General features: G+C 36.1%; 2 protein-coding genes across 11 annotated transcripts in view; one reads left to right on the top strand and one right to left on the bottom strand.

Moving 5' to 3' along the window:
* The window catches only part of anxa5a (annexin A5a), a 1,189,405-nt gene that overhangs the window by 34,492 nt on the left and 1,134,832 nt on the right, over window positions 1-20,081 (top strand). The window lies entirely within an intron of this gene.
* Window positions 1,355-20,081, bottom strand: part of prom1a (prominin 1a) — a 101,089-nt gene continuing 82,362 nt past the window's right edge. The window contains exons 16-29 of one of the 10 annotated variants that reach the window (XM_028458945.1): window positions 19,632-19,703; window positions 19,082-19,174; window positions 17,736-17,753; window positions 14,721-14,774; window positions 14,457-14,537; window positions 14,307-14,375; window positions 13,299-13,388; window positions 11,635-11,750; window positions 11,147-11,170; window positions 10,670-10,738; window positions 7,047-7,140; window positions 6,823-6,863; window positions 5,403-5,435; window positions 1,355-3,759 (exon numbers count right to left, since the gene is read on the bottom strand). In XM_028458945.1, the coding sequence (XP_028314746.1) occupies window positions 7,071-7,140; window positions 10,670-10,738; window positions 11,147-11,170; window positions 11,635-11,750; window positions 13,299-13,388; window positions 14,307-14,375; window positions 14,457-14,537; window positions 14,721-14,774; window positions 17,736-17,753; window positions 19,082-19,174; window positions 19,632-19,703 (756 nt within the window). In that variant the 3' untranslated portion in view covers window positions 1,355-3,759; window positions 5,403-5,435; window positions 6,823-6,863; window positions 7,047-7,070. Of the gene's footprint in view, window positions 3,760-5,402; window positions 5,436-6,822; window positions 6,864-7,046; window positions 7,141-10,669; window positions 10,739-11,146; window positions 11,416-11,630; window positions 11,751-13,298; window positions 13,389-14,306; window positions 14,376-14,456; window positions 14,538-14,720; window positions 14,775-17,735; window positions 17,754-19,081; window positions 19,175-19,631; window positions 19,704-20,081 lie in introns of those variants that run through there. The other 9 variants (XM_028458946.1, XM_028458949.1, XM_028458947.1 and 6 more) reach the window with 9 other exon arrangements.

The following is a 20,081-nucleotide window of genomic DNA, read 5'->3' as shown; positions in this document are numbered from 1 at the left end:
TTGGAGCTCTGTTGTTCTGCACAGTCGATCATTTCCCACCAAACCAAAACACAGCCAGACTCTGCAACCGCAAAGAAGAGTAAGAGGGAGTCACTTACCCAAGATAGACGGAGGTCAGCGTGGAGAGCAGCGAGTAATTGCAACGCCAATTAAGACAGAACAGGGCATGCTTCTTTGGAGCAGTGGAGGCGGGTCGGACTGTCAGCGTAAACCAGCCTCGCTTTCAGGCAAATAAACAAGGACTGAATTGTTGTTGATATAAAGACTGGGCATTCACAGGTAATCAGGTCTGGATAATTCCTCTGCTCATTTGGGGACTTGGAAATCTCACTTAATTTGAAGACTTTTCCCTAAACGCCTGGCAAAAAACCAAAAAAAAAAAACCAAGAATAACAAATTAGTGAGACAAGAAATAAGAGATAATGGAAGATTGTGGCATCAAGTTTGTTTGTAGACTTTTAATTACCGTAGCTGTCACTGAAATTTGTTGCATTGCTTTAAGTCAGGTGATATATTATTATAAAAATAAAAAAAAACAGCCCCAAACAACTTTCAAGAAAGTATGCAAGTAAAATGTGTTGTACAGACTAATATAGCACAGGCTGTTGTGTAGGTAAACAGATTTTCTGCAAATGGCTGCACATGTGGGCAACTGTCATGACAGCAGGGGCCAAAAAAAAGGGGGATCGTATTGAATCGAAGGGTCACATTATTCACAATAATGTCCAATTCGAAAATTAACACAGGAAAGAACAAAGTGTTTTGTCTGTTTTTCTCTTTTTGTTGTCGTTTGGGTTTATTTTGTGCCTTTTGTTTTGCTTTTTTAAAATTTAGTTTTGTATATTCCTCTCATTATTTGCATTTTTGTATTTATTTTTGTGTATATTTGTTGTCGTTTGGTGTCTAGTGTATTTTTCTGTAATTGCATATATTAGTGGAAGTCATTTTGTGTGTATACTTTGGGTGCCGTACAAAATCAGAGCAATGGCCGCATGTGGAACCCGAGCCGCTAATTGCCCACATCTGAGTTATGCATGGTCTGGTCTGCTGTGGAGCAGTAAGGAGCTGGCATCTGTATATCTTTGGTCTCAAACCACTGAATTTAAGCTTATGGAAGCACATAATCACCTCCTGTTGAAATAGCGATCCAGTAATGTAATGCATTGAGTCAAGGCCAAAGGCGACAGCAAGTCTGTATAGTGTTGGATTATACAGCTAATGTTGAATTTTTGTAAATCTTTTTTTAGCAATCTTTCCAAATGATTAAAATAAAATAAAGTAAATATCCTGGTTTCAGCTTGCAGTCAAACTCCCATTAAGAAAATAAAATAAAATAGACAATACACAACAAACACCAGTTTTCAAATTTATTCACAATTTATACACTCTTCATTACTACACGGAAAGTTCCATCTCAGCAGCTCCAACTTCTGGAGAGTCACAATTCAAACCAGTTATCACCTAATCTGATCCTCCCTGGGTTTGGACTCATAGACTCTGGTTTAAGCACTTAGTAACACAATATCATACAGATTTCTTATTCCCTTCAAAGATGGGTCACATAAAGACAGGAGAACCACTGATAGTTGGCCCACAAACAGTTCACAGGTATTAAATATCTCAACATCACCTTATTAAATCAGAAGTCTTCATCACATACAATTTGATAATAAGCAGCAGCTTTGTTTTCAACATAGGTTGAAATATAGTAGATATTAAATTTTACTACGTGGAATATGTGATACAAAAAAAAAAAAAAAAAAAAAGAATGTCATTAGCATAACATTTGTGGCTGACCAGTTAATGGTTCATTCATTAATTATTTTATTTGTTAATTGGTTTATTGCTGGTAAAACAATAAAATGAAAAAAAAAATGTACAGAAGTAAAACCGCGTAGAAGTGAATGCTATTTTATTTTTAGCATCTAGCTAACTATATTTTTCAAGTAAAGGCGCAATTTTGATTCCACTTAATTTTAGGTGATATTATTGTGTTAAAACTTAACTATGCGATAGTACTACTATCATTTGTTATTTGTTAGGTTTGTAACAGTTTATAATTAGGCAAGTAAACAACTAGCTAGCTTATTAGCTGTAGCCAGAGGAGCGAACAAGCTTAATTGTGCAAAGAATTTCATTAGCTTTCGCTTCTTTAGCGAGGAGCTAGATTTGTGTAAAAAAGAATTTTTTTTCATGTAATTTGTCACCTAATTTCATCCTTTTTTCCCATTGAAACAGATAAAAACTTAACTGTGTGATAGTACTGCTATATTTATCATTTTTTAGGTTTATAATATTTTATAATTGGGCAAGAAAACCACTAGCTAGCTTATTAGCTGTAGCCACAGTAGCGTTTAAGCTTGGTTGTGCTAAAATGTTCATTAGCTTTAGCTGTAATAACAAGGAGCTAGCTTTGTGTAAAATAATTCTTTAGTTCACGTAATTTGTGGCCTAATTGCACTCCTTTTTTTTTCTTATTTACCAAAATGAAAAATAAATGATAATGTATTCAAAGTACAGTACTTCATATTCTACGGGAAAAAAATAAAAGACATGTTAAGAGGATATTTTTATTCACCAAGCTTCATTTTTTGAAGGATTTTGGATCATCAGATTGTCTTCGTGTCTCCACATATATTAAAACGTGACCTTTAGGTCTAAACATAAAAACGTGTAGGCGGTAACTCTTCTCTTCTTATAAAAAAAAGGATATTTCTAGTCTGGGAAGTAATATTTATTAAGTTATTTATTTACTTTCATGCCTTGTTTCTTGACTTTTCTCCCCCCAAAAAAACACTTTGGTTCCATTTGTCAGTTCTACCTTGAACAAATTCACGCTTTTGACCAAAACAAGCATCAATGTTTGTTTTTTTTTAAAAAAAAAAAAAAAAAAAAAAAAAAAAAGAATACTCCACCATATGATTCCCAGCCAAAAGGGTTTTGAATGTAAACAGAGTTGGGTAAGCATAACGACGTGTTCAAAATTAATATTATTTGTTGTTTCAGGGAAAATTGGTATAAACTGCACCAGAGAATGTATATATTTATCTATATATATATATATATATATATATATATATATATATAAAAAGATATATATATATCTTTTTTTTAAACAGTGTGAAAGCATCAAAGCATCAAAATACATCTAAAAGGCAACCAGTCACAAACCTTCTTGTATTGATGTAAACATTTTGAGTCATTGTAGATTTTAAAAACTCTATCTTAGCCTCAGCAGCTCATCCAACATCCACGCTGCAGTTTGAAAACGGTTGATCCATTGTGAGAAAACACCTGCACAGAGTCCATGTCCTGCATCACAGGTACGAAGACGGACTGCTGCACATTTAGTCTACCATCGGCCTGCGGCGTTGAAATGTTACATCCATTTTTGGAGCAGAAAAAAGGGGATGGAAAATAAAAAACGGATTCTCTTACAGCATCTATCCTGACCTTCCAGTCTTCGTTTTCTTAAGCACATGTAAAGCACGGTACAATGCACACGCATCACTGGAAGTTTTGTTCAGCTCAGTCTCGTCTTTGCAAAATGTAAACGCAGAAGCAGCAGGCCCTTATGAACAACGTAAAAAAAGAGAAGAAGAAGAAAAGCCTGGCTCAGGTTTATGCAGAAGGGTGAAATGTACTAAAGGCAGTTTGACTGGTACATGAGATATTTATCAAATGTTTTCTTCCTTTTTGTTGTCAGGGAAACAGCTACTCTTGAGCCCCGCAGAGTCCGAACAAGAGGAAAATGAACACCTTTAGGAAAAAACAAGACACAGGAAGTGCGTTGGTAAGTCACGACTAAGTGTATTTAAATTTAGTAGCTTAAAGGGTACCTGTAGTGTGTAAGTATATACAGTAACAAAATATAAGTGTTTAGTGTATTACCAATAAACAAAAAATGTGCATCTTTTTATAAAAACACATTACGAGGACTTTTTGGAAAAATGTTATACCTTTTGGCATAAACTATGGAGAGCCGCCATTCATGACGCACGTTCGTTGATTCCTGTTAGCTGTTGCTAGGCAACAGTGTTCCGTTGATCTACAGTTTTTTAACAATGGTGGAGTGTAAAGCCAATGGTTGCTATAACAACGAGAGAAAACCCCACAGAAACATTTCCTTCACGTCTCTAAGCCATAGAACGACACTAGAATTATCCAGATGTTGGCTCCATAATATCAGCGCGGGATACACACTTCAAACTTTTCTGTTGCACTTTTTGATCTTGTAAAGCACATTGAGCTGGCTTGTGTATGAAATGCACTACACAAATACATTTGCCTTGCCTTAAAACGTTTACGTACGGATGAAATTCGGTGATATGTGAGAACCGCTTCAAGCTGAGCTGCTAGGAAAGGGATCTGATGGCTAAGCTAATGGGCTAAGCTAATGGGCACAAAGCCAAAGTTACGTCTGAAACCAGACGAGGTCCCGACAGAATTTCTCCACAGAACGTCTCAATGCAGCTTGTAAACGTACTTGTTTGCAACACTACTACGTTTCTTAATTACTACTCAGTCTCGTTTCTGCTGCTAACAACAGCTCTGTCCATTATGCCAATTCTGCATGCTGAGTGGGTGCAGGGAGGCACGCAAGAAGCAGTTTGTTGGTGAGAAAGGTGATATTTAATTATCTTATAACATACAACCTGGATACAGCACTTTTATCCCTGACTGAATCACACTGAAAGCGAACAGAAAAACTACACCTCCCACAATGTAAACCGACCTGTTACGCCTCTACCTCCCGCAATCCACCATTTCTTTATAGCGACAGGCCATGCCGATCAACAAAAGTGCGTCATATCCTGACGAAAACGGCGGCTCTACATAGTTTGTGCCCAAAGGTATAAAATTGTTCTAAAAAGTCCTTTTAATGTGTTCTTTTAAAAAAAAAGGTACACATATTTCGTTTATTGGCAATACATTAAACACATTTTTTGTATTTTACATTTCCACTACAGGTACTCTTTAAAGCGATACCAACCCATCACATGAATAATAAACCTTTGTTACTAATTTTTGTAAGAAATGCCTTACGTCAGGAATTCTCTTCTTATTTTCCGCTTCCAAAAAAGGTCTAATCACTATATGTAACATGTCGCCTCCACAAGCATGTGTTTAAAGTGCTTTTTATTGCAGAAGCTGCTTCTAAATCTAAATGTACTTTGGGTTGAGTACAGTATATCTTTAACACAGATTTTAACATTTTCTTGAAACATCTATGAAGTGGAAACACTAGCCAAACATGCAATTCTGACCCAGAAAACAGATTTTAATTTGGTATCCGAGTAAATTATTTATTTCCTTAACTTTTTTTGCATTCAAACACACTGTATGTTTGTTTAAAATGGCTTGAAACTGGTTTGCAGAAAACAGGAAAGAGGTCAACTTACTCCGGTGTGTTTTAGTTCCAGCTTTCGACGGCACTGAGGAGACAAAAAGTGACAAAAATCTGTAATTCTTCACTCTTTAGAAATGTTCACAGGATAATAACAAAGCTTTAACTTTAATCCTCTTTAATCTTTAATTCAAGATTTGTTCACGTGTTAGGATGGGGTGATGGGACTCTTGTTTTGAAAATCTGGGACAAAATAAAGAATACAGCTAAATAATATATATATATAGATATATATATATACATATATATATTTTTTTTAATGGTAATCATATCTTCATATAATCTAGTGTCAGAGTGAAAATTAGATTAATTGAATGTTTTAATTTAAGTTTTATTCAGAAAGAAAAAAGCTTTTGTTTGAATGACAATTGTAACAGACATGAAAAAATGGAATAGGGTTAGCTATCCACTTTGTTTACATTTAAAAACCTTTTTTATGGGTTAATAAACACTTTAAATCAGGGGTGTCACAAGTGGGCTGCAGGTTTTAGGCGGGAAAAGGAACAATTTCATCATTAAGGTGCCCAAGTTTGCACTTCCAGTTATAAATTAGACATAAAGTATGAAAGGCTTCAAGAATACCTATGCAATAAGTGACATATACTTAAATATCCTTTGATTTTTGATTATTTATTTATTTTGACCAATTTATTTATTTAATTTAGGGAGATTTTGTGAAATAACTTAAGAAAAATTGCAGAATTTAAAAAAAAATTAGTTCTTTCAACAATTTACAACTGAATTATTTCTCTGTCATTTTCACTTTCTCCTGTGGCCCAAATAGGATGCTCTGGAGGGCCAGATTTGGCCCCCAGGCCTTGAGTTTGACATATGGGCTTTTAATGTATATTCCAAAAAAGTCGTTAATTTAACAGAAATTTCGAGCAGTGAATTGATGCAATGCAAGCAGGGATTACACATTTAGAAGGTTCTACCTTCTTCTACAAATTCTTTTTTTTTATTTTAAAGCAGTGTTTTTACATAAATAAATCCCTTTAAAATAATTCAACAGCATTCATGCACAGTTCCAGAAATATCGGTTTTAAAAGTAGACAAAGAGGGAGAATAACGTTTTAAAGTTTTTAATTGTCAAACGATGGTTGTCTTAAACATGTGGTGTCCTTGATTTGTCGGCAGCATCTGGTGCACACATGCATCAGTCAAACCACAACTTCATTTTTAAGAGACCCATCAACCTCTGGGAATTACATGTTTACCAATCCTGGGGTTTGAAAACAGTAATCTTTCTCACAAAATACAAAGTATGGATAAAAACAATTAAAAAACACTTGCAGAAAAGGAAATTTCTTGCTACATTATGTTGAATTATAATTTGAAAAGTGTATTATGACAATTATGAATACAAAAAAAGACATTTGTGATTTGTTAGTGAGTCTAAAAGTAGTGATTCTCACCATGGGTGGATATCGTGCAGGCAGAAAAGCACTAAAAAAGGCTGTGAAGAAGTGTTAGAGAGGCAAAAGTCAGAGTGGCAAATGAAAGTAAGATTACAAAGAGAGGATGAATGGATGGTGTGCGAACACACGGCAGCTGTGTAGTAGAGGGAGCAGATGAAATGAGAAGGTGTTAAGAAGAGAAAAGGAGATGCTCCGGATTGTTGGTTTTTTTTCCTCTGTACCTTTAAGGAGCTGGAAAAGCTCCGTCACCAGTCAATGTGCCTCGGAGGAGCCGAGGCCCTTGGAAACCTGTTCATGGGGTCATAGGTGGGAACGCTACAGTAGCACAACAAAAACACAAGACATGGAGTTAACTCAGCTGGTTTCTGCTCGGTGTGATGGTGGATGCAGAAGACGGAGAGCAAATCTGCGTCATTTGTTTCAGAAATAAACTGTTCCCTTAACAAAAGGCATTACAAAAAGGCAGTGGCTATCACTACGGTTACCGAATCAATATACCGACATTCTATCTGTACGCAGCGCCCCTATTTGGCCAGTTTAGGTTACGTGATTGGTCAGTCATTGGCCAGTTTAGGTCACGTGATTAAGACTAAACCTAACCTTAACCCTAAAAATGGAAGCGATATAGGGTTATAACCTAACCCTAACCCTAAGATGCTTAGGTAACCGGACCAATAGCACCAGGGGTTGTCCGTATGGCAACCGTACAGTACATAGTCAAAGTCATTGTTATTGTTCAAAATATTGGATTTATAATAAAAAAAAAAAACATTTAAATTAATGATACATTTTCATAAATATTTAGGTATCTTTTTAAAATGTGATATGAATATATACAGTATATATATACAGTATATATATATATATATATATATATATATATATATATAAATATAAATATATATATATATATATGCACACACACACAAAAATATTAATAATAAATAAAAATAAAAATCGAAAAAGACATGTTATTTCAATTAAAACTTAGTATTAAATTGGTAGCAAAACATAGGAATTAAAAACCAAAGTTTGATCATTTAATTTTTTGTTGTAATTTATTTTTTTTCAATTTTGGTCCCGAAGCTTAAACATTTGACATCTACTGATGTACGCACTGGTTGACTTTGACTTTAAGAAAATAAAAGAAAGACGAACAGTCAGAGGCTTTATATTGTACCAGTTACTTACACATCTCAAATCTATTAAAATAGTCCATTGACTGTTTTTCTTCACTGTGCTGTGGTATCCGTCTCTGCCTCAGATCTGGCTTAACACAGGAGAGACTTCAGCTCTGGTTATTTCATGTTATTCTATATGATTTTAAATAATATAAGACCTGAAAACAAAGCTTTCTTCAATTTGATTTAATCAGATTTAATATTGATGCATCTTCAGAGATGATGCATCAATAACTGGTAAACTTATGGTGAGTATTTCCTGGTGTTATATCTCATAGTGTGAAACTCAAAAGCCAAACAGTGACTGATTTTCCATCCATTTGCTCTCTGTCTTCTGCTTTGGTTCCTGTTGGTTTGTTAAACTCAACCCAACCAAACATCAAATTAAATACTGTGCATGCAGTTGTTATGAGCTTTGTTAGAATCAGAGCAGCGTTTCTCAGCGTCACACCAAAAGCTTGACATGCTTGCCTCTCTCTGAACAAAATAATCAGGTGCACATTCATCGGGCTTTGGCCGACTCTAAACAGGAAGAGACAGGAAGGTTTTTCAATCCACGTGAACATGCAGTTGGTTAGCGATCATCACCACCAAGCTAAATATTTAGCAACATGATAGAGACAAGTAATGGGTGCTTTGATACCAACATGTCAACATTTGGCTGGGCTTATTTTGAAGGGGATTTATTCATGCAGCCAAGTCATTTATTGCCACAAAAAGGGGCAATAAACTGCCACTTTTTAAGGTTATTAAATCAAATATACTTTTGTTCTAAGACTGTTTTGAGACTTAAATTAAACTGTAATATGTTAAGGTTTCATGTATTCAGACAACTGTATCCCCAGGAAATCCACTTTGATCTCCTCACATGTTTCGGCTGACAACTGCCAGTCTTCGTCGGAGGCATCTGCTGACCGCTTTTATGTTTTTTTTGAACATTAAACATGTCAGGAAATCAAAGTGGATTTCCTGGGGAACAGTTGTCTGAATACATGAAGCCTTAACATATTGTTCAAAAAAAAGAAGAAAATAATTTTAGATAAATAAATTGGACTTACCAAATTAAACTAAAATTAAACTTCTAACTCAGGTTCAAACTAAGCCGTATTTCCTCAGATACATTTTTTTTATTTGTGTCATGGCCTTCCAGTTTGGAATAAATGTCTTTTAAGGAGTAGTTACCCAAGTGTTTATCTTAGACATGAGTGTCTTATCCCAATGTAAAGACAGAGCAGCTTAAATATCAGCATAGGCACAGCTCAGTCATGACCTCACTGAGACGGTACAGCAGCAATGTGGAGGGAACAGTGTGTACAATGGGATATGTAAAAAAAGAAAAAGAAAAAACTCCTCCACATTTTGTCCATTTTTGGGTAAAATCACTTTGAGACAGACTCCCTGTTTTAATAATATACAGTCCAGTGGCACGACTGGATTAGCTGTGACAATTGTAGGTGTTTAAACAAATTTAAAGTGTAATTTATGTTCTCATACAACTTACTTAAAGTGTGTTGCTATGAACAAGAAGACATTTTTGTGCATAGAATTAACAGAAATGCATTTATAATCTACAATTAAAAATGACAATTGGTACAAAACAAAGAAGCTGTTCTAAATTTTAGGTTTCCTTTATAGTAGTGCTGTACGATCCAGCTTTTTCACTTCCGATACGATGCCGATGTTGCAGCCTTACATATTGGCCGACACCAATATCAATCTGATACGATACCAGCATGAATCTTACTTTTACATACTTTTATGCCTGAGGAAAATTCTAAACGTTTATTATTGACAAATTGTTACACACATTTTAACCTTAAAAGGAAGAATATTCTACAATTGAATAAAATAAATACAGTTAAGTAAGAAAACCCTGAAAAATAACATCAATAAATCCATTAATAACAAAACTTTTTTTTAAAGTGCAAAGCAACCACTAGTTTAATACAAACGCAAGAATATTCTACAATTTAATAAAATGAATAAAGAATAGATTATAAGGCCTTGAAAAATGACATCAATAAATAAATTAATAAAAGTATACATGTTTAAAGTGCAAAATAACTACTAGTTTAACATCAATGTAAGAATATTCTACGATTGAATAAAATAAATAAAATTAATTAATTAAAAGACTCGAAAAATAACCACAAAATCAATACAAACAAATTATACTTTTAAAGTACAAAATAAATTTTTTAGTTCACTTCAGTTATTTTTAGTTTTTCTTTTATTGTCAAATTTTTTTTCGTTCTGTCTGCTTGTATCGATTATTTTAAATGCAGGCCGATTTCATCCCCATTATTTATATAACTAAGGTTTACGATTTCATTTATTCAGACAATTGTTCCTCAGGAAATCCACTTTGATCTGACATGTTTGGACTGATCACTTTGATGATTCCTTTGAAGTTTCCTTGACTTGTCAAACAGCACTAATATTTACTGCAACCCATTACTCGTCATTTTTCATGGTTATTATCAACATGTCATGTCTTAGGTTAATGCAGTGTGTGTGTGTGTGTGTGCACCGTGAACACACAATAAACAGCCATGCAAGTCCTTGTTAAAATCAAATAAATGAATAAATGGAAAATCCTGCCACCACCACCACCACCACCACCATCACCATCATGCTCTGAACAGGATCAATATAACAATTACCTTGTCATCGCTGGATTAGTAATACCTTGTGAGGCTTCACTATGATAACCATTATTACCAATTTCCATACTGAAAACAAAACATTGTGAACACAAACTCAGGTGAAAAGGAAATGGGACATGAGACATGGTGGCATGCTGAAAATTTAAGAGTAGAAATCCATTTCTTCTTAAGCTTTAAAGTGACAAACATCTTCTGAGTACAAACCAGAATGTTATATTTACACCAGGACGTACAAACAAAGAAGGTTGGGCTCATTTAATCAGGTTGTGATTCCAAGAGCCCTTCATTAGCTATAAGGGTCACTTTTTTAGAAAAGTAGCACACCACAATTAATAAGCAACGCCATCATCCATCATCAAGAACAACTCCAAAAACCTAAAACCAGCACCGAGAAGTGATTAAACATCTGTATGTACACGACTGAGAGAGAGCAAAGCAGAGCGGGGTGAGAAGGGGAGGGCGATAATGTCTTACGTTTTCATGGGAATTGTCTCAATGCTATAAAGGTAGAGAAAAAACAAAACAGTAACTTAAAAAAACGTCATTCAGAATGATGCACCAGAGAGTGTAGAGACGACATGAAGAGGGAAATGTTCAGTAAACTCAGAGTCTCTTTGTAAAGTGCAATGTGCTTGAGCGAAGAGGGGGATGTAAAATAAAAGATTCAAAGAAAAACAATGGAAAATGGAAATAGTAGAAATGGCTATCACAGAGTAAAATGCCAAGTCCCAGAAACAGAGGAGCTACAGGGAAGAGAAGAGAGAAATCAGCCCCAAAAACAGTGAGAAACAATATAAAAACTGTAAAGACTGTGTAGATTGTAGATTAGGGAATAAAAAAGTTAAAGAGGGAGAGTAACTTCACATATAAAGCCAGGTTTAAGGTCAAATATAATTGTAATGGCATAAATGGTAATTAAGTACAATTATGACGTAATTAGGATGCAAACTGCTTGGACTTACTCATCGTAAACATCCTCCGTCTCCATCCTGCGGTAATACTTGGCTAATTTCACAGCGAGGACAATGCTGGGCAACAGGAACAAAGTGCTGCAGCCCAAGCCCATCCAGAAAGCGTTCTGATGGAGAAACCAACACAAGTTAGAGAGCACACAGTCTGCTAATTATGAAAATAACTTTATTATGGTTTTGCTACAGTGATATATCTTTACATTCAGTATATAGATAATCCAGTACATATAGAAAAACTGAAGAGCGCTCATAATCAGTTCCATTTTTAGTAGCTGTTATACCGCCTTTATGGGATGATCTGACATGTTTGTGACCCAAAGTGACACAGTGGTTAGACAAAACAATGGACTATCATCTTAAATGGACTATTCCTGTGGTCATAAGAGGTGGGGAGGACAAGAAAGTGGTGTAGCAGCTCATGTGAGTGTTTTAACAGCTGACTCCGCTGATAGTTGAGAGTTTACTTTCCTGTGGCGCAGAGCAAGCGCTTACAATCAGTTCCATTTTTAGTAGCCATTACACCTCCTCGTATCGCTTTTATGGGATGATCTGATGGGTGTGTGACCCAATGCGACGCAGCGGTAGGCCAAAACAATAGACTATCGTCTTAAATGGACAACTTCTGTGGTCAGTAGAGGTGAGGAGGAAAAGGAAGACTGTTGATGATTTACTGCTGTGATAAACACAAACGCTGAAGCAGCGCAAGTGTGTTTATGCATTGTTAATTCCAGCAAGATTCTTTTTGAATAATATGTTAAGGTTTCATTTATTCAGACAACTGTTCCTCAGCAAATTAATGAAATCCACTTTGATCTCCTGACATGTTTCGACTGTCAACTGCCAGTCTTTGTCAGCGGCATCTGCTGATCGCTTTGATGTTTCCTTTGAGTGGATTTCCAGAGAAACAGTTCGCTGAATAAATGAAACCTTAACACCTTATTCAAAAGAAACAAAAATAATCTTGCTGGGATTATTACATGGAAGTCAATAAACATCAAAGCGATCAGCAGATGCCTCTGACGAAGACTGGCAGTTGATGATCGAAACACATCAGGAGATCAAAGTGGATTTCCTGAGGAACAGTTCTCTGAATAAATGAAACCATATCATGTTTGTACATTGTTTTTACTTCATTCTTACAATAATTAGTCCATTAAAACACACAATATGTGTTGGGAAGTGACTTTGCCAGAGTTTTTTGGAGGCAGACACCAGAAATCACAGTAAGAATAAAGTAAAAACTTCCATCTCCAAGACTCCACATCCCACAATGCAATGCGTGAAGCTTTTCTGACAATGTGAAAAAACTGTGTTAACATTGGAGATCTAAAAAAACACACACTTTCAGGCAACAATTTCAACTTTTGTTCAAGCAAATGAAAATCTTCCATTTATTGATTTATGATGCCTTCACTACGTCTTTATCTGATCAGTTTTAAATCCTTTGTTGGAGCTAAACAATAACAGTGAACAACAACAGGCTTTTCTATTTACAAACAAAGGGGTGTGGCCAGTTATGGACGCCTTGTACTTTCTAATTTCTGCCAGAAAAACAGCCTCGTCTTAAAGTGTGGTTTGACTATTTCGAGCTGCAGCTCAACCACATGAGCGCGCCTATTTAGCGCTCGCTTACTTATGCTTTCTGCTATCATTACCATAGAGTCGACCAGGAAACTGCAGGTCATGATTTCCGCTGTGTCGAGCATGTTGGTGAAGGGCTTGCATGGCGCCACTTCCAGGGCCAACTGCAGAGAAAACAAACATGAGCACACAGTTACGCTAACAGCACAGCGTCTTTGTCCGAAAGACCACAAGATAGTAGGGAGGTTAAGCCCAAAAAAAGTACTTTAGGACACTATAAATAAATTTACCCTCAGACACAAGTGAGATCACACGTTGCTTAAAAATGACCATCGACCATACATGAGAGGCCCATATCTCTGCTTCTGTTATAGCTATAATGACACAATTGGTGTCAAAATGTACATTTCTGGGTCAAGGAACCCCATAAAATAAAAGTTTAAAAAATCATCAGTATTCCCTTTGTCATGACAATTGGAGGTAAAATATGCAGTTTTTGATTAAAAAAATGCATGCCAAAACACTGTCCATTCACAACTTTATAATAATTAATATATAATAACGTGTTTTAATGTAGAGCAGCTATTCCCAAACTGGGGACTGTGATTCAAAAAAATACATTTTACATACATAGCGAAAACAGAAGCAAAGATAAAGGCTCTAGATCATTTCCGACAAATTTGGTGACATTTTTGAAAACAAACAAAATAAATGTGTCCATTTCCAAAACCAAGTGTGATCTCACTTGTGTGTTAGAATACATTTATTTGTATGACCCTAAGGTACTTCCATACCAAAGGGGACCTTTGCATCAAGTCAAAAGTCACGAACATCCCTACTAAGAACATGGATGTGTTAAAGAAGAGTGGGTAGTACTAAACAGATTATTTTCTTCTTCGTCCAGATTTGATTTCCTGATGCTAATGTTTACACAAACCAAAGCACCACAAAGCAGATTCCTTAAGAGACTGTAACTGTTACATGTGCCTCCTGTGTTTTTACTCAAACGTGCCTATGTAATATCGTGCACATGCAGCTGGGCCCTTCAAACCTGAAGGTAAAATGGAATAAACAACACTTACAGATGTTTTGACCCACTCGATGTACTGATGGAAGTATCCCACGATGATCCCGGTGTATTTTCCCGTTTCCTGAGGAGGTTCAAGGCCTTACTCAGCTCATGTTACGGTAAAAAAAATTCTGAGGAATTCAGGAAATGACCATGTACATACTTGGTTGAAGATGTGTGAAGCATTCTTAGAGATGAGGTACTGAGCTGCTTCGACTGCATCAATAACGGCCAAGACTTTGTTCTAGAGAGAGAAAATGCTTAAGATTTTGATAATTCGTTGTTAAAATAGAGTTCTTTTATTGGATTTCAAAAAATGCATCATAAAGATGGGAGAAAAACAACAACAAAAACATGTATAAGTCACACCGGAGTATAAGCCGCATCAGTCAAAAAACAAAGAAGATCTATAGAATTGTATACTCACTGGAAGGTCGGAGGCTGTTCTCTCCAGATACCTCATACTCTGGTTGAGTGCACTCTTCAGAGGGAAAAAATGTTACACAAATTATTGTTGAACTTAAGTTGTTAAAATAACATGAGACGCTGAAGCCACTGTGACTTTAATGAATCGTTTCCCGCATGCTGAAGCATTTTGTACCGCGGGTAAATATCCACGAAGAAAGAAATGATTCACCTTGTTCACACAGACATAGTTCCCGACTTACCAACGCCTGAGTTACTTTGGACATAATGACATTTTTAACGTGTATTTTTAATCATACACATAATTAATCATTTGTTTGTCCAAAACTAGAGGCAATTAAACTGCAAACATGTTGCAGTTTAAAAACACAATTAATGTCACATTTAGAGTGAAAATGTGCACAGCGTGTTTGGACAGGCTTGTTGGTGAGTTGGGGGCCATTTGAAGTCACTTTTACCAATCAGCCAAAACATTAGGACCACCTGTCCAGCATTGCGTCACTTGTGAGCCACCATGGCAACAACTTTAATACATCTGAAAAAACTGCAGGTCCGTAAACTGAAACATTTTGCGTCCATTGTTGTCCAGTTGATCACACATTTGTTAGAATTGGGTCGCAGAAAAAAAATAAAAGAATTGGGTTGCTGTCTGCAGAATTCAAAGGCAAGTCAAGTTTGTGTGCCTCAAATGATTTATTTGTAATGCACTTTTTCTTTAAAGGCATGCTACACAAAGGGCTTTAAAATAACAACAATAATAATAATTCCCTTTATTTAAAAGCGCCTTTCAGGCCACCCAAGGACACTTAAAAATAGAATAATAAAAACAGTGCAATACATTAAAAACTGTACTGTAAAAACCAGAATTAAATACAGTCTTATCCACCCATACACATGATTAAACCCAGTGCAAGTGGTGGGTTATAAAACAAATAAATAATAATAATCATAAAAAACCAATTACAAAAAGATATAAAGCAGATTATTTAAAAAGAAACGTTTGAAAACAATTTGGAAAAATAAGTGAGAAAGCATTATTTTACAGGGAAGATTCCCTCATTAAACACAATTTACTGCCATTTGTGGCCAAAAATACTAAAGAAATTATCCATTCTTTAGATGTTTCAGTCTTGGATGTAACATAAAATATGTTGTTTAATAAATCACCAATGAACAAAATATGAGCATTTATTTAAAGTGTAACTAAACCCCAAAACCACTTGTTTTCTACTGAAAACAAATATATTTGGTATTGATCCTGATCCAACGCTTAACATTTTTGTCAAAGTATTTCAATTTGGCGTATTTTGTTGTAAAATGTTAAACTGCCCTCTAGGGGTTGAAATGTGGCTATTACAATTGATTTTTGCTATTGGCTGAGAACGAGATTCTGTGACGTTATTGGACCCTTGTGATTATTGCATCACTGTTAGCTCCGCCCCTTCTATAAAAACTAGTACCTGTGGACTCTGCAATCTGTAGTGAGTAGGTTGGATTGAGAGAATTGTGAACAGAGAGCTATAGTGAGTATTCAGTAGCTGGATAGCATAGCATAGATTGTTCTTCTGCGATTTTATAGTATAGAGTGGGAGTGTCTTAACTACTCCAGGAGACCCGCCCATAATCAAGGCATTTTTGGAATTTCCCTCCTAGTGGCAGGTCAGCAAAAACCAGGGGGTTTAGTTACTATATGTGTCTTGTTTTTTTGCAGTACTTTTTGGAACAGTATCCATACATGAAAAGTCTGTTTGTTTCATTGGTGCATTTGTTCCCATATGTAATCGCACACTTCTGTAAAAATAGCAAATGAAAAATAGTTAAAGCAGAACTAAGTAACCTTAATAAATCCTTCTCCCTGTGAGGGAATTGCAAGTGTTTATGGGGTGATAGGGGGGTCTTTCATCTCCCCCTGCTTTCTCTGGCCAGAAAACAGCACTTGCAACTTTCCTGCCTCTGACCTGGTGGCAAGACGTACTGCTTTATGACAGCCCACTACAAACTAATGCTATATTATGACCAGCCCTGTGGCTGCACATGGTTGTCTACAAATACACTTTTCTCAAACTTATATCATGGCAGAGCCAGCAAAAAAAAAAGGCAGAGAAGAACTTTGTTCGTGGAACGGAGCCACTCCATGTAGTGACAACTCAGCAGCAACACACACTGTGGTCACGGCAACAAGCACGCACACACTCACAACCCAGCGCTCCATCAGGCAGCACACACACAAATATCCATCCATCCATGCATCCATTTTCAGAGCCGCTTTGTCAGCACACAATAAACACATCACACACCTTTCCACACTCCCTTCCGTATTACTCCCACGTCATTCATTTATTTTACTCGTCTCTCTTCCTCATACTGTTTACATGGGACTATATGTGTAAAAGCCCCCTTAGTGTCACTGTTGTATTAGGATTTTTCAGTGATCGGTTGATACCGTTTTGGGAGAGCAAAGGTGAACATGTAGCTGTGGGGTGGGGCAGGCGGCGGGGGTGAAGAGTGTTTACGACAGTGACATAACCAAAAAGGACCTTTCGGGGAGCGCTAAGCGCAAGTTACTTAGTTCTGCTTTAAAAAATAAAATAAAATCAAATTTAATGCATCCCCAAGCTACGGCTTGAGGAACCCTAGGTTTTCTCAGACCCCAGTTTGAGAACCACTGATCTAGTGGAAGCCCGCTGCATGTAGTAACTAATGACTTCTCTTTTATCAAGCTTTTCAGAGTTAAAACCTCTGTGGTCATAATGTTATGGTGTTTTGGTGAACAGAGACATTTCTAAATGACTTGCCTTCACTTCACTGAGGGATCGACGAAAATACAACATTTCTTTCCTCGAGGTGGATATTCCATCACATTTTGGTACAAAATCCTTCAAGTACACTATGATCTCCATGGGAACGTCTACATCGTGATTCTCACACACTACAGTATGTACGGTATGTCACAACCAATGCACAGCTGCAGTCTGTGTTCCATAGAGCCAACAGTAACAGACAGGGATCTGCTTACCCGCGCTCTAACATATTTCTTGAAGTGAACGTGAAAGAAGAAGAAAACAAGAGGTGTTGGAAAAAAAGCTGCTTAAGAAGCACATCACTGTTTATCCTGAAGCTTTAAATCACCGGTGCTGAGCCTCAGGGACAGAAATGCTGTTTCGGAGAGTTTGAATGATAAATGTAAATGTGGTTGTGTGTTTGTTTTTTTAACAAAAGGCTGATGCAGCACTTTGAAACTAAAGGATGTGATAAATCAGTCTACTCAGCGGTCTGCCTGTTATTTAGCTGTCTGAATAACGTAAAGCTATAATTTCCATAATGTCGGGTAGCTTTGTTAAAAACGCTTTACCATACATGTTTTAAGACACAAAATGTAAAACGAGTAATTTTCTAAAGAGATATTTAACAGATTTTCATGATCATGAAAAACAGCGTTTGGCCTTATTTCAAAATAATGAAGGGCCTCCAATTTTTTGGAGATGTAAAAAAACTGAATTCACGTTCTGAAAATGAAAAATCATTCTGACATTGAAAAAAAAACTTTCCAATCCGTAATCATGTGTGATACATCACAACAAAAGCATCTACGATCACAGGACTGTGCGGCGTTTCGTGAAAAGCGACAGCTATCAAAGGTTTCACGGATAATGTTTTGGGACCAAATCACACATTTACATGGAATTTTTTCAGGTAAATGGGTTGCGACGTAATCTCGTGTGATTTCAGTGTAACCATCCTGACTTTGTTAATTATCTAAAGCCCATGTGTCAAACTCAAGGCCCGGGGCAAAGTAAAAAAATGACAGAAAACATGAATCATGATTAAATGAAACTGAACAATATTTGCAGGTGCTCCTCACAATTCTCCTAGTGCTTATATTGCATTAATCTTTATGTTAAACTGTTTTAACAATTTTCTTCAAACTATTGCATAATATTTCCCTTAATTAAATAGAAATTGGTCACAAAATCTAGGAAATTTAATGTGAAGCTCCTGTTGGGATTCATGTCTGTCACGTATTGCTTGGATATTGTCGGTTTTTTTACATATTTTGTGTTTTACGTAAACATAGAAGTGTAAGTAATGTTGAAATTTGTCATTTTCCCGCATAAAATCTGTGGTCTTCTTAAGAATAAACTGCTCTGTATGTTGCCCCTGAACTAAAATTAATTAGATCCCTCTGCTCTCAAGCATTTAAAATGTGACATTTAATTACAGGAGTTGCCTTGATTTAGCATGTTTGGTTTGGTTTTGGGAAGTTTAAAGGCCAGTGAAGTTATTTAAAGAGGGAAAAATGGTGTGATTATTAACAGAGCTGAGCAGCAATAAAAGGTAGAGCAGCGTTATATGAAGAATTACCATTGCCTGCTCCATAGGATTGATCTGTTGTCTGTGGATCTGCCGCAGAGTTCCGATGTGACCTTTCAGAGCATTCCTCAGAGGACTTCTTGGCTAAAACACACAGAACACAAAATAATTCAGATGATTCTCAGTAAAAAAAAGATCTTGAAGAAACTTATGTTCATGCATGGTACATTTTTTATCACTAAAATGCTCTTAAAGTTCATTTTTCATTCCCATAGGAGGACTTAATTGTGTAGAGAAATGCTTTAATAATGAAGATGTAAATGCTGCATGAACACGACAAAACAAAATGGTAACATTAAGTCAAACTTTGCTTTAAAAACCCTTCACTAAACATTTAAACTACTACCAACGTCCTTTTTCCAGCTCTAATGGACCTTTGGAAGTGTATGAATTAGCTGCCTCTCTGTAAAAAACAACACTTGAGGACTAATAACACACAAAGTCACAATCAAATGCTTCTGTGTAGGTTAATTCAATAATGCACGAGCGACCAGAGACACAGGGAAACTTTGTTTTCATACAAGCACTGATGTTTTCTTACCATGAGGTCCGTCTGGGCCTCCAGATCTCGAGAATATGAGAGCAGGTCGACCACAGTGACTCCTTTATTCACCTAAACACAATGAACAATGAGGAAAAGCAGCATAAACATGAGCCGCAGAGAAGAAAAAAAAACACAAACCAGAAAATGTTCTGCATGGGATTCACAGTTGGGGCATAAATGCACTGCTGCTTAATAGATTTATGATGGGTTTTTTTAATGTTGGTAAAGAAAAAAGTTTGTTAAACCAATAGAAGATTAACAGAGCACAGCATTCAAACTTACACAAATGTATATTCCACAGCTAATAAAACAGTAAATGATTATAAAACACAGAGGCACGCTACTATGACCTCATGTAAAGGATTTCCAATATTTGCGATTAATGAAATAACCCCAAATCTGTGTTTGGTGAATTTTGAGACTGCCCTGACGTCACAAGTCAACGAA

Source organism: Gouania willdenowi, chromosome 10 (assembly GCF_900634775.1).
Source record: "Gouania willdenowi chromosome 10, fGouWil2.1, whole genome shotgun sequence".
Classification (NCBI taxonomy): domain Eukaryota; kingdom Metazoa; phylum Chordata; class Actinopteri; order Blenniiformes; family Gobiesocidae; genus Gouania; species Gouania willdenowi.
The sequence above is the reverse complement of the archived record's forward strand: the minus strand, read 5'-3'. Positions and strand labels throughout refer to the sequence as shown.